Source organism: Pezoporus flaviventris, unplaced genomic scaffold, assembly GCF_033815535.1.
Source record: "Pezoporus flaviventris isolate CSIRO_AGI_PZ_B2104156 unplaced genomic scaffold, CSIRO_AGI_Pfla_v1 ptg000031l, whole genome shotgun sequence".
Lineage (NCBI taxonomy): Eukaryota > Metazoa > Chordata > Aves > Psittaciformes > Psittacidae > Pezoporus > Pezoporus flaviventris.
Window position 1 is genome coordinate 36,624,809 of NW_026892579.1, and position 12,439 is coordinate 36,637,247.

Genomic DNA, 12,439 nt, shown 5'->3' on the forward strand with positions numbered 1-12,439 from the left:
CTAGCAGTTTGGATCCTTTTCACTGAGTGGTGGAGAATAAGGTGCAGGACAACGCTATCCTCTGATAGCATGAATACCAGCTATGGATAGAACTTTTTCAAAGTAATCTATGCTATTTGCATTGGTGTCGACACTGGAGCAAGTTAAAAAACAGGTTGTCCTGTCTATCCAGCTGCCAGTATTCACCAATAAATGCTCCTGTCTTCAAAGGCCTAAGTGGGGATGCTCCAATATTCAGGTCAGTTTTCAATTGCACACATAGTCACTATGCTGCTGCTCAGAATTGTTGGTAGGAGGATACAGGCAGCTCTGTAATACCCCAAACATAGTGAACAACGTTGCTCATGGCTTTTCTGGTTTAGTGTAAGACTAATAACTCTGACTGCATGTCCTGGTTTCAGCTCGGATAGAGTTGATTTCCTTCCTAGTAGCTGGTGCAGTTCTGTTTTGGCTTTGGTCTGTGAACAATGCTGATAACATACAGATGTTCTAGTTGTTACGTAGCACTTACTCTGATCAAGGACTTTTCAGTCTCTCATGCTCTGCCAATGCGGAGCTGTGAGACAGCAGAGACAGGACACCTGACTCAAACTAGTCCATACCCCTAACTAACTAACTAACTAACTGACTAGCTGCATGTCATGCCCAGGCTATAAACTGGGGGGAATCATCCAGAAAGGACTGATCACCACTTGGGCTGGGCTGGATGGTGAGCAATTGTCAATGTCAGCGGGTGGTGAGCAATTGTACTTTGCATCACTTGGGTTTCTTGGGATTTATTCCTCTCATTATTATTATTATTAATAATAATAACAACATATTTCTATTACTGTTTCTAGCATTATTATTATATTTTACTTTCTTTCAATCATTAAACTGTTCTTGTCCTATGGGTTTTACCTTCTTCCGATTGTCCTTCCCATCCCATCGGGGCTGGGGGGAGGAGTGAGCAAGAGGTTGTGCGGTGCTTAGTGACCGGTGTGGGTTAAATTACGACACTGCATTATTACTAAAATACACATTGATAAACAGATTTCTTAAATACCTCAGAATCAATACTTTTTACAGAAATGTAGAGATTATTCACAAATTATGAAATAGGGAAGCTAGAGTTGACGCTAAATGTAAAATTCTCTTATTATTACAAGTCAGTTAATTTCACTCTATCCTCCAGAAAAAGGTTTTGAACCAAAAAGAACTGAAGTGTAAGGTCACATCCTCTTCCTCTGACATCATCAATCATCTAACAGATCTTTATTTACCAGATAAACATCAGAGAAAGAGTTTGGGCCTTGTGTTTGTAATAATCCTCAAATACGCTTCTGTCTTTGCATCTTAAGATGCCTGAAATTCTTTCTGTTTACAAGTGGGGAAACAGAGGCATAGGAAGATGAAATATCTGGCTTATCACATGAGAACCAACTCTGTTGATCCTCTTTTCCATTATGACAAGCACAAATTATTCAACTCCAGATGATTTCTTTCTCTCCTAAGAGAATACAATGTTCTCAGCACAACTACTAGGCTACCAAATAGATTTCCCATAGGCAAAGGGAAAATGTGTATAGCTGCTTCCAGGATCTTGTTGGGGAAATTATCTCCCCAGTATTACTGAATGTTCTAGTTTTTCTTTCTCTTTTTCTTTTTTTTTTTTTTAAATTTCTTTCCCATACTCTCCACATGGTCTTCAACATCCCCACAGATCCTTCCACAGAAAACACTGTGGGTGTAAGTGGACTGCTGCATGAGAAATATGCCCAGCGCCTGACATTTGAGGGAAACTGAAAACATCATTTCAGCAGTGTAGAAGCCTAAAGACCCACTGTAAAAAGCACACCCCAAGTCTGTCCTTTGTTTTTGCTACACAGTTGGGCCAGCACTCTCCACGATCCTGCCTCAGATTTTCCCTTTTTCTCCCTCCATTTATTAGGCTAGTACTCATGGCACATGCAGATCCTGCAGCTTTCTCCCACTGAAATTGCTATTCCCAATCCAGATGGTGGAAGGAGGAATTGAACTGTGGTTTCTTTGTGCAGTCACCTCTAGACAATAGCCACTAGCAGAGCCACATGCCAATTGCTGGTGTACATTTGGTTGATGTTTCAGACTCAACTTTGCACCTTTCTAATCATTAATCAACAATCAGACAAAGGATATATTGCTGAATCCAGACAGCAGCCAATACAGACCTCTAATACATTATGGATTCTCTGTCAGTACATTTATTGTTTGCAGTATTCTGTTTGAAAATCTCTACGTTCTTTCACTTATTTATTTATTTACTTACTTATTTCTCTTTAGCTGGATTTAACAAAGCAGTGAAGCTTCATTATTAATATTTTTTTACAAAACCTGAATAGTGGGTTACTTTATATAAAATGCATTTATAATATTATTCTTGTTATTCTTTGTATATACCACAATTTACCAAAATCTGTAGCAAATATACTGTTAAATGAAACAGAATGTAATTGAGTATGTTTTTTTCTCACGTACATATCCAGTGAATAATTTTATCATTATTTAACGCTATAATCAAGGTTAACTATCACCTTAGAGAGAAATTAATATATATTTATCTATACTTCCAGCATTCAGAGGGATTTTTCACAGTACCATAAAAGCAAGCAACAATAAGGACCTCACTGTTCTGTGGTTAGACTTTAACACAAATGCACCAGTGGACCTCAGGTTCTGCACAGCGTGCAACCATGCTCTGCTATCAAATTAATGTTAAAATATGTATGTCTTGGCTTCTGATTTATAACATCGTCGACAAATAGTAAAAGGGACAGGCACACCATAAAGTTTATGGATGGAGTGATGGCATGCACAATGATGTCTCATAAAGAATAAAGGGGGAAAAGTTATTTATTCTTGTGGTTTCAAGAACTAAAATACACATAGACTAGCTGCGTGCACAGAATTTTTCATAAATATCCCACAGTGCACCCTGTTGTACAGCAGCCATACATTAATTAGAGCATTCAGCAGACACTGCAATGTGTTACACTCACCCAAGTGAATCTTCATTTTTCACAGGCAGGGCCTTACTAATTAAAATCAGCTTTGCAATTAAACGTGGAAAATTGTGTTAAACTTTCAAGCGTGGTTTAGGAAAAAAAGTATTTATTTTTAGGGTATTTTATTTTGATGCAAATGAATTCTCCATCAAAGTGAGACCAGTAAAAGGGAGGTATGAGGGTTTCTCTTTTTTGTATTATAGATGCTCCTCTCAGTTGCAAGTTGCAATGCTCCACTATCTCTCTGCCAGTACTTGGCCCTGTTCCAATGCTTTTAGTGAGTGCTATCTGTCAAGGCATGAATAATACAGCCCCTAGGCTGTCGGCAGAATCCAAATGAGGCATACATCAGGAAGCAAACACTCGACTTTAGCTCCAGAACATGCTCCTGTGAAGACAGGCAATTATTCACCCATGGCTGCAGCCATGGCAATCAAACCGGTGGGTGAAAAGGTATATGAAATGAAAAAACCTGAATAAGAAATATGGCGCAACAAGCCACAGAAATTCAATAATTTTCTAATAAGAGAGGTATTTGAGTCTTTTAATTTCAAAGTCTGGGATCCTGAATTATTTCACTCACTTTGTTCAAAAATATAGGCAGCTAAACTACAGTATATAATGCCAATACAGTACAAGGTTATGTGGGGATTTTCCTAATCAAAATTGCAATGCTAAGCTCTAAGGTATTTATAGATTCAAATATATCTGTTGTATGAATTCACAAATCTCATGCTTAAAAATTAGAAGATGGTCAAAACAATTCTATCTGCATAATGTAATTGAAATGGAGACAGCCTAGTAAAGCAACAAAGAATGGGCAGTATCAAGAAATTTGGTGGAAAATTAAAATACAATATATTTTATAAGGTTTGGGACAATTCATGCATTATAGATCCAAACATTATGTTATGATCCCTCTTCATTGTTGAGACTCACTTCTTTTTACAAGCCATTCTGTCAGTGATTAGTGAAAAAAAAAAAAATCCCTTGCAAATGCGGTATGAGAGCATGAAGAAAAGTCATGCAAAAGTCCTTCGTAGATTAAATGTTTAGATTGGTTTATTTAATCTGAATTCTTATTTTCAGCAATCAAATTGAAATCCATGATACAGCAAAAGCTCTATCAGTATTTTAATTTTAAATCTGAAAAGTTTATAATTTGGCCTGAACTGAAATTTGATGTGCATTGTTTCAGCTTAAGATTGTGTTTTGCTTTAATTTCTATACAATGGCTTTATCTGCTTTCAGATATACACTCATATATATGGATTAAAGAACCCTAAATTGATATACACAGTGCCATGCTACCAGCTTAAGATTCTTTTTAGGGCTCTTATTTGTTAGAACATTTTTCATTCTGAAGTATGTGATATTTGCCAAGTGATTAATCCATTACAGAATGTAACTGGTTTTGTGACTTTATAAAATAACAAACTATGATGTTAAGAAGCTTTTAAAATAGGCCTTTCAATCTAATCAGTATTGCTTTAATGGAACCTAGTTATGATTTTTGTGATGTGTCTATATACCTATTTATATGGCAAACCATAGGCATCTATTTGGTTTATAATGTGTTTTTAAAAACATGCCAACTGCATAGCAACACAGTTTTAATATTTCTAAAACTGTCATTCGCATCTACTCTGTAAATAACATAGGACAGTCTGTGCTCACTCTAGACTAACTATGTGATTTGCACCTGCATAACTTAGGCCAGAAACTGGACTCACTTTTACATTTATATTTGAACACATAGAACCTGAATCCTGTTGTCTTTAAAGCTGATTAATGAAACTGGCAAGGTTCTTACTAATAGCAGCATAAGAACACTTGAATCTTATGTTTTTCTTCAGATGCTTAGCTGACAGACGTCCTGAAAACACAGTTACGGGAACACTCTCCTGGTATTCTTTTAGTAACTGCTGTATACCCAGATGGATTGTTCAGAGCTGAAAGTATTCAAGGATCTGGATCAAGCTTATTGTTCAAAATTAACTCACAGCTCTGAACATGTAAGAGTATTATTATTATGCTGCTATGCACAGTGGACCTGAAGACCTACCAAATGAATAAAATAAACAGGATAAATAAAATAAATCAGGAACACGGCCCAGGGAGAGGCTCCAGTCCTCACCCCTAAGATTTGTATACTTTTCTTGTTTCCACCACTATCTGAATGAGACTATGGCTTTGTTTCGTTTTCAGATCTTTCACAGACTTTTTTTCTTTTTATTTTTAGCCCCAATACTGCCAAGATACATGCATTTCTTTAACTGCTTGATCTGTGAGTAGTTCAGTTGGCCTCAGGTGCCTGGAAATGTAAACAACAGGTACTGAAGTCCTATCTTTGTAAACCCTGACATCCAGGCACAGCGAGTCACAGCCCCATGCTGTGCCTTGTGCACAGCACCAGAGGGTCCATGATAGCTTTGGGTTTCTAGGCACTACTAAAATATGAAAGAAAAAAAAGGAAAAAAAGAAAGAAAGAGATGAGTCTGCTCTGAAAAAGTTAGACACACCACTTAACTATGGCACTCAGGGCAAAACTCCAAACTGGGATGCCGATCTTTCTGAACCTTCTATGTAGTCACTGGAGAGAGGTGCTTTTGCCAAGTTAATTTCAGAGATACAAGCATCCTGCCCTAAAGTGCCCTTCAGAGAAGCCCAACCATCTTAGATGTCTATTAATCATGCTCAAACAACAACCTAAAACTAAGCAGCAAACTTAAGAGCTGGGAGCAAAGCACCACCTAAGTCATGCAAGGTTTCGCTTCAAACTAAGATTTGACACAAAGAAATATCCAAGAAGATGGAATTGATAGAACACACTGTTACCAATGTTATCCATGCTAATACCAGTCTTGTGTTTTTATACTTCTTAAAGGAAACATGAATCACATATAAAGCCTTCTTGTTTCCCTAGCTAACCCTAACACTAGCTCTTTCATAATTAAAAATACAATTGGGGTACAAAGCGTATGATAAAACTCTCCTTAATTTTCCACCTACTATTTTATCAGCAGAACAACAACTCATTCCCTGAATCTGTCTGAAAATTCAAAAGGATCTGTTTATTTCAGCTCAAGTTTAGCATAGTATCTGAACATGGCTTTCACTGTGGCACTGCTATTACAAGGATAAAATTACAATGAGCCACACCTACCCTCCCTGAAATTCCAGAGGCTTATAAAAGAAACAGAAATCTGGAGAGCACTGACTACATCTACTGGAAGCAAATGCATTTCATTCCTAATAATGAGCTGATCTGGTATTGTGAATGAAAAGGTCTTAACCTCATTAAAATGCTCTGTAGGTCTAAACGGAATTGAGTTAGGCATCAGCTGAGATAAGCAATTCCCTGAACACATGAAATTTTTAAGACAGTCTGATTCCTTGGAAGAAATGTTGGATGGTCTTTCCCACCCAAATAGAAAAATAGAAAGGAGAAAAAGATACATTCCTTCACATTCTTTCAAAAACTTAAATTTCCCAGGTATTAGTTGGCCTAGATAAAAGATTACTGCTTTTCTGGGAAATAAGTATGCACGTTGTAAATCCCAAGAAAGAACTTTGTGTTTTTCGGCAAAATAAGACATATATTGGTTAAATATATTTGGATTAGTGGATTGGCAATCGGTGTGACAAGAAAACATAAAAACCCAACAGTAGAAGAAAAAAAGGAATTTTTGACGTATTTCCAATTTTTATTCTTTGCGCATCTGCCCAAAATTTCATTTAATTAGCAGCTCTGAGATTCAGTCTGTTCGTGTACTGACATACCAGAATCATGTCAAGAAAGCAAAATATGGAATTAACATCTCAAAACTGCATGTAATCTTCCCAAACCTCACATCTATTCCTTCCTGCTTTCTCCAAAGGGTGATTTTACACAAACATAGGCACATAGATCAAAGTTAGAGCAATTCAGAAGAAAAGTCAGACTCTTTTTTAACCTAAAGATTTTTTCTGTATGTTTCAAGACTTTTGTTATTGAAATCTGCACACAAATTCCATGAAGTGTAAAGAAATGAATGTAGTTACAATCTTGTAACTAGAAAGGACATTACAGTCATGTCATTTAACTGTTGACTGTTTGTGAAATTTCTGAGGGAAAAGAAGGATTTGATGCCACTTATTAATTACTGATAATGCTTGTATTTACATGAAGAAAATGGACAAAAGGAAACCACGTTTTGAAATGAGAAGTCACAAGTAAATTTAAGAACCACTTTGGTTACTTTTCCTAAATCAGGGTTCTGACCTAACCAAATCCTTCAAATAACCACAAAAACATTACCACTTTTATGAGTGAGGAAAAAAAAATACGAAAAGAAACACGAATATAATTTTTACATTGTTTGTATGTAATTCAAAGGGATTTTATATCAGACATAACACTTTTTTCATTTTAATTTTTAAAGTATTTCCTGGACTTGTCCTTAGGCTTCATTCACTGATAAGAAAAAAGGCACGAGTCGACTGAGTGGCACTGAGTGGACTGACATGGCATTGTTTTCTATCTTTTCCTATTTCGAATAAATGCCCTAACTACAAACATACAATTTCAATTTAACTCATAAAAAACCATATGCCCTCATTACAAAGCAGTTATCAAATTTGGTATGAAATATGTGTTCTTATAAACACCACAAGTGCTTTAAAACCTGAAAATGTCAAGAATTAAAAAAAATCTTAACAGTTTCAGGAGAATTTAACACTGGTTTGATCGCCCTCCCCTCACCCCCATTTAGAAGTGAGATGGCCAAAACATCAGCCATTTTATCTCCTACAAGGGGCTGATGTATAAAATATGTCAAATGAAATGCACAGCACATGAGAAAAATCCATGTATTCTAGAGCTGTTAAATTTTCAAAACATTGAACAAGAAATTCACAGAGAAATGATTCAGGAAAGGAATTTTGCATAGACAGATGTACAACACTACTGAACATGGACATTGCAGACACAGAAATGTACAGATTAAGTTGTAAATTAAGCTGAAGCACACACAGTATTTGTAACACATGCTACCTTGATACATTAACAGGAAACAGCTAAAAACATTTTCTTAACAGATGTCCCCACATATCACAGTTTAGAAACTTACGTAAAGGTATTCATAACATTTGAACCCTAAAGTCTTATCACTGATTTGCCTTAGGCTTTCACCTTTGAGTCCAACCTGATCATTGAACTTAAAATGTGCAGGAGTTCATTCTCATTCAGTTATAAAGAACATTAAATAACAGAAGTCACACTGGCACCAACATGTCAGTAGGGCCAAATTTTAATTTGCAACACATGAGCAAGAAAACTGTATTTAAAATTTGGGAGAGGATTGACAATGAGAACGTTTCCTCAGCAAAAATGTGAGTTAGATTTTGTATGGCATTCAGAAATAAAAAAAAACCCTGAATTTGAATGGCTTCTAGAATGTCTAATTGCTATTTTTATCATTGTTTGGTTTATCAAGGTCACGCCAGCTAACTTGTTTACCAAATCACTTCACTAAATTATGAAAAATTACAGGTATTACCTTCTGTGCCTTGCATATTTGCCACTAACATGACCACTGCCATCACAGCCAGGTGTGGGACAGCTGCAAAAGAAGAGAATTAATTATATAGGTGCCAGTGTGCTGCAGAAAGATCGTACTAAAAGCAGGCAGAAGGTAAATGGAGGGCAACCAAGACAGAAAGAGAAATCAAATAACTGAAGGGAAATAAAAAAATAAAAAAAAGGGGATGCTTTTTATTAGCAAGTCTCAAGCGAATTAATTTCATCAGTGCAGCAGGGCATGAGCAAACCACCAATGAACTTGAAAGTGCATTATACCCACTAAAAGGCATGAATTTTCTAAATTGCTAATGGGGATAGATTTTACACTCAGAGCACTAACCTGAACAGCTCTTGTATGGCTGGTTCCACGGGAACTGCAGAGAGATGGAAAATATATAAAAATTTATCATCTATTACAAGTCCCCCTCTTCTACAGAAAATTACCAGAAATGTTGTGTAAAAGCAAGGGTCAGAATGAATTGTGCAAAGAGATTCTGGAGGATGAAGGTCACCCTGAGCACGGGCCTTGAGTGATTTACTGAAGCAAGAGACGTACCTCGAACACCTTTGGAGCGTGTGCGATGGCGCTTCTCGTCTGCATCCACCTCCATCTGGGAATAGATTAGCAGGCAGTCAATGTTCTTATCCTGCATGCACAGACTATCAATGCACAGACTGATACAGTCTCTCACACAATTCATTGACACTATTTTAATTCCATTTTATTCTGTAAGGGAAAATGTACCTTACAGGGGATTTTTACAACCCTTACATTTATTTAAAAACAGAAAATGTTATAATTCCTGCTTTAATCAGAAATGCCCTGCTTTCATAGCAAATTATATGCAACTAAGTGCTGGCTCTTCTTTTTGAAGGGATATTTCTGACATAAACCCCTGATTACTCCCATATATTTTGAAACGATTCAATAGCTTTCTACACAATTTGAAACTAAAGTCAAGGGGTTGCACACCATAGGTCACTTTCTAAGAAATACTTTGCAGTGGGAAAGAAAGGAAGGGATAATGACTGAAAAGGAGATAAAAGGTCACCATTAGAACTTCAAAGATTTCATTTTATTTAATATGATATTATGACCTTCGTCAACATTGTTCATATGCATTTTTCAGGAATGTGCTCATTTGCTACATGTGGCTTAATCTTTATCTTCATTTTATAAACAGCATGTTTATCTGATGTAGCTTCCTAGGCAGTAATAAATATACAGCTATCTTAAACATTTACCAGACAGGTGAAAGGTTGGAGACGAGACCTTGGAAAGCATAAACACTGATCTATAGTAATTACCATAGGGCCACATGGGTTCTTCTGATTTTCCATGTACTATTGCCACCATGTATTTATAATATTATACTCAAAAGTAAACTGTATAGGCTAGCTAGAGTTTATGATTTTGTACAACCTAAGCAGATTGCACTGAGCTATGTTGAGAGAAAATATATACAGTATCTGTATCATCAGCTCCTTTAGAGCTGAAGAATGGGATAGCAAGATGGATCTGCAGTGGCTCATACATAGAGATGATATTGTAAAGGTCAGGAAGCACAGAAATCAACTATGGGGCTTTAGTTCCCTCAGGAAAAAAAAAATTAATCACTGGTGTATAGCAATATCCTTGGATTGATATCTGCTAAGAATGTCACACATTTCATGCAATAACATGGAAACAGATCCAAAGGACTTGCACTTAATCACCTAGCATTATTTGGTCAGTACCTTAACACAAAGGTGGGAAGCAACTAACAAGGAACAAATCAAGGCGCACTTTTGCAGAGCTTCCTCAACACATCAGCAGGAAAGAGTCAGCACAACAAAATCTGAGGGTGACAGGGATTTGATGAAAAGAAAGGGCCGCTTCCACAAAGCTCTGTGCTACTGATGTAATTCTGCTTCTTGGTAGTCATAATCTGGCTCCTGGTAGCATTATATATTTTAAAGGGATGATCTTCTAAAATAAACAGACATTACAAAAGCTAATACAACATGAGCATCTATTAGGGGGCTTCAGAGAAGTCTTCTAAAGGGGACCTTTGCATCATTTTGAGCAGGTTTCATTTGTAAATTAAGACATCTACATATAGCTGTATGCATACACATTAGGAACATCGGATTCCATCAGCAGCAGCAACAATGCTATCTGAGATACAGTAATGTTTCCCATCAAGTCTTCAATTGCCAGTTCAGAAAGGCATAGAAGGGTACAAGTAAGTCCTCTGCTATATCTGCCAGCCCTCTGTAGATGTTTCAGATATGCTCTGGCATCAGAAATGACACCAGCTTCCTATGCTTAGACAGCTGAACTTACCTCTAGTTAACATAGCCACTGGAGCTAGAAGAACAACTCCTCTGATCAGCTACTGGGTGTTACTTTAGGCTAGACAGAACAAGCCTCTAGACACCTTTGCTACTGTCTAGCTCTCCACTGACTATAGCATGAGATACTTGGCATGGCTGTAGATATCTACTACAGGCACCTAAATTGGATCTTAAATTTTAACCTATACACCTTGACTTCACACTCTGGCTGGCTTCTGAGCTCCTAAGAGTTGATGGTTTTTAAGCTTTTCAAGTTGCGCATCTTTGGTATATAAAAATTACCAACTAGATGATAATATTCTTTTATTAATAAGAAAACAGTACATTGTGTTATTCTGCAACTCTTGCAATGTATAAGGACTTGGAGCTGCTGAGAAAAGCAGTAAGAAAAAAGAAGAAAAAAAAAAGCAGCTTATAGAAGGTGGAAGCGAGGACAGACGGCCTGGGAGGAATACAAGGATATTGTCCACAAAGTTAGGGATCAGGTCAGAAAAGCTAAGGCCCAGTTGGAATTGAGTCTGGCCAGGGATGTCAAGGGTAACAGAAGAGCTTCTATAGGTATGTTGCTGACAACAGACAGACTAGGGATAATGTGGGCCCCCTCTGGAAGGAAACAGAAGAACTGGCTACCCTGGATTTGAAGAAGACTGAGGTTTTCAATTACTTCTTTGCCTCAGTCTATACTGACAAGTGCTCTAGCCATGCTACTCAAGTCACAGAAGACAAATGCAGTAACTGGGAGAATGAAGACCTTAAGCTTGCTGTAGGAGATTAGAAGGTCTGAGATCATCTAAAGCTGAACAGTAGCCTTCCTGTATCTGAAGGGGGCCTCTAAGGATGCTGGGGAGGGACTCTTCATTAGGGACTGTAGTGACAGGACAAGGGGTAACAGGTTAAAACTTGAACAGCAGAAGTTTAGATTGAGTATAAGGAAGAAGTTCTTTTCTGTAAGGGTGGTGAGGCACTGGAATGGGCTGCCCAGGGAGGTTGTGAATGCTCCATCCCTGGCAGTGTTCAGGGCCATGTTTGACAAAGCCTTGGGTAGCATGGTTTAGTGTGAGGTGTCCCTGCCCATGGCAGGGGGGTTTGAACTAGATTATCTTAAAGTCCTTTTGAACCCTAACTGTTCTATGATTCTATAATTCTATGATTCTATATGCTACTGAAACAGGCAGGTAACACAGAAATTAACAGAGTGATAAACTGTGTTGGAGGCAGGCCAGTTACATATGCTGGCCTTTATCATTTGGCAGATTTGACTCATCTAAGGAACATGACAATTCCAAGGTCCTGTACCTATGAACAAAGAATATGGACCATGCTTGAAAGACAAAAGATCATAATCTGTAAGGCAATAACATGAGGAAGATCAGATGAGCATGAGCCATTTCTGCGCTGCTGCAAAATGTGATCCATAGCTGCACAACCTTTAAAGGTGCATTAATTTTCCAGAAAATCACTGAGTTATTCAGATACAGTCAGTAACTTTTAACAATAGAGGGCAAGTTTTCATCAG

General features: G+C 37.4%; 1 protein-coding gene across 17 annotated transcripts in view; it reads right to left on the bottom strand.

Moving 5' to 3' along the window:
- The window catches only part of MYT1L (myelin transcription factor 1 like), a 308,892-nt gene that overhangs the window by 118,708 nt on the left and 177,745 nt on the right, over positions 1-12,439 (bottom strand). For all 17 annotated transcript variants that reach the window (XM_061460728.1, XM_061460729.1, XM_061460732.1 and 14 more), the window contains 3 exons: positions 9,143-9,197; positions 8,927-8,960; positions 8,564-8,626 (listed from right to left, as the gene is read on the bottom strand). In XM_061460728.1, coding sequence (XP_061316712.1) covers positions 8,564-8,626; positions 8,927-8,960; positions 9,143-9,197 — 152 coding nt within the window. The remainder of the gene's footprint in view (positions 1-8,563; positions 8,627-8,926; positions 8,961-9,142; positions 9,198-12,439) is intronic.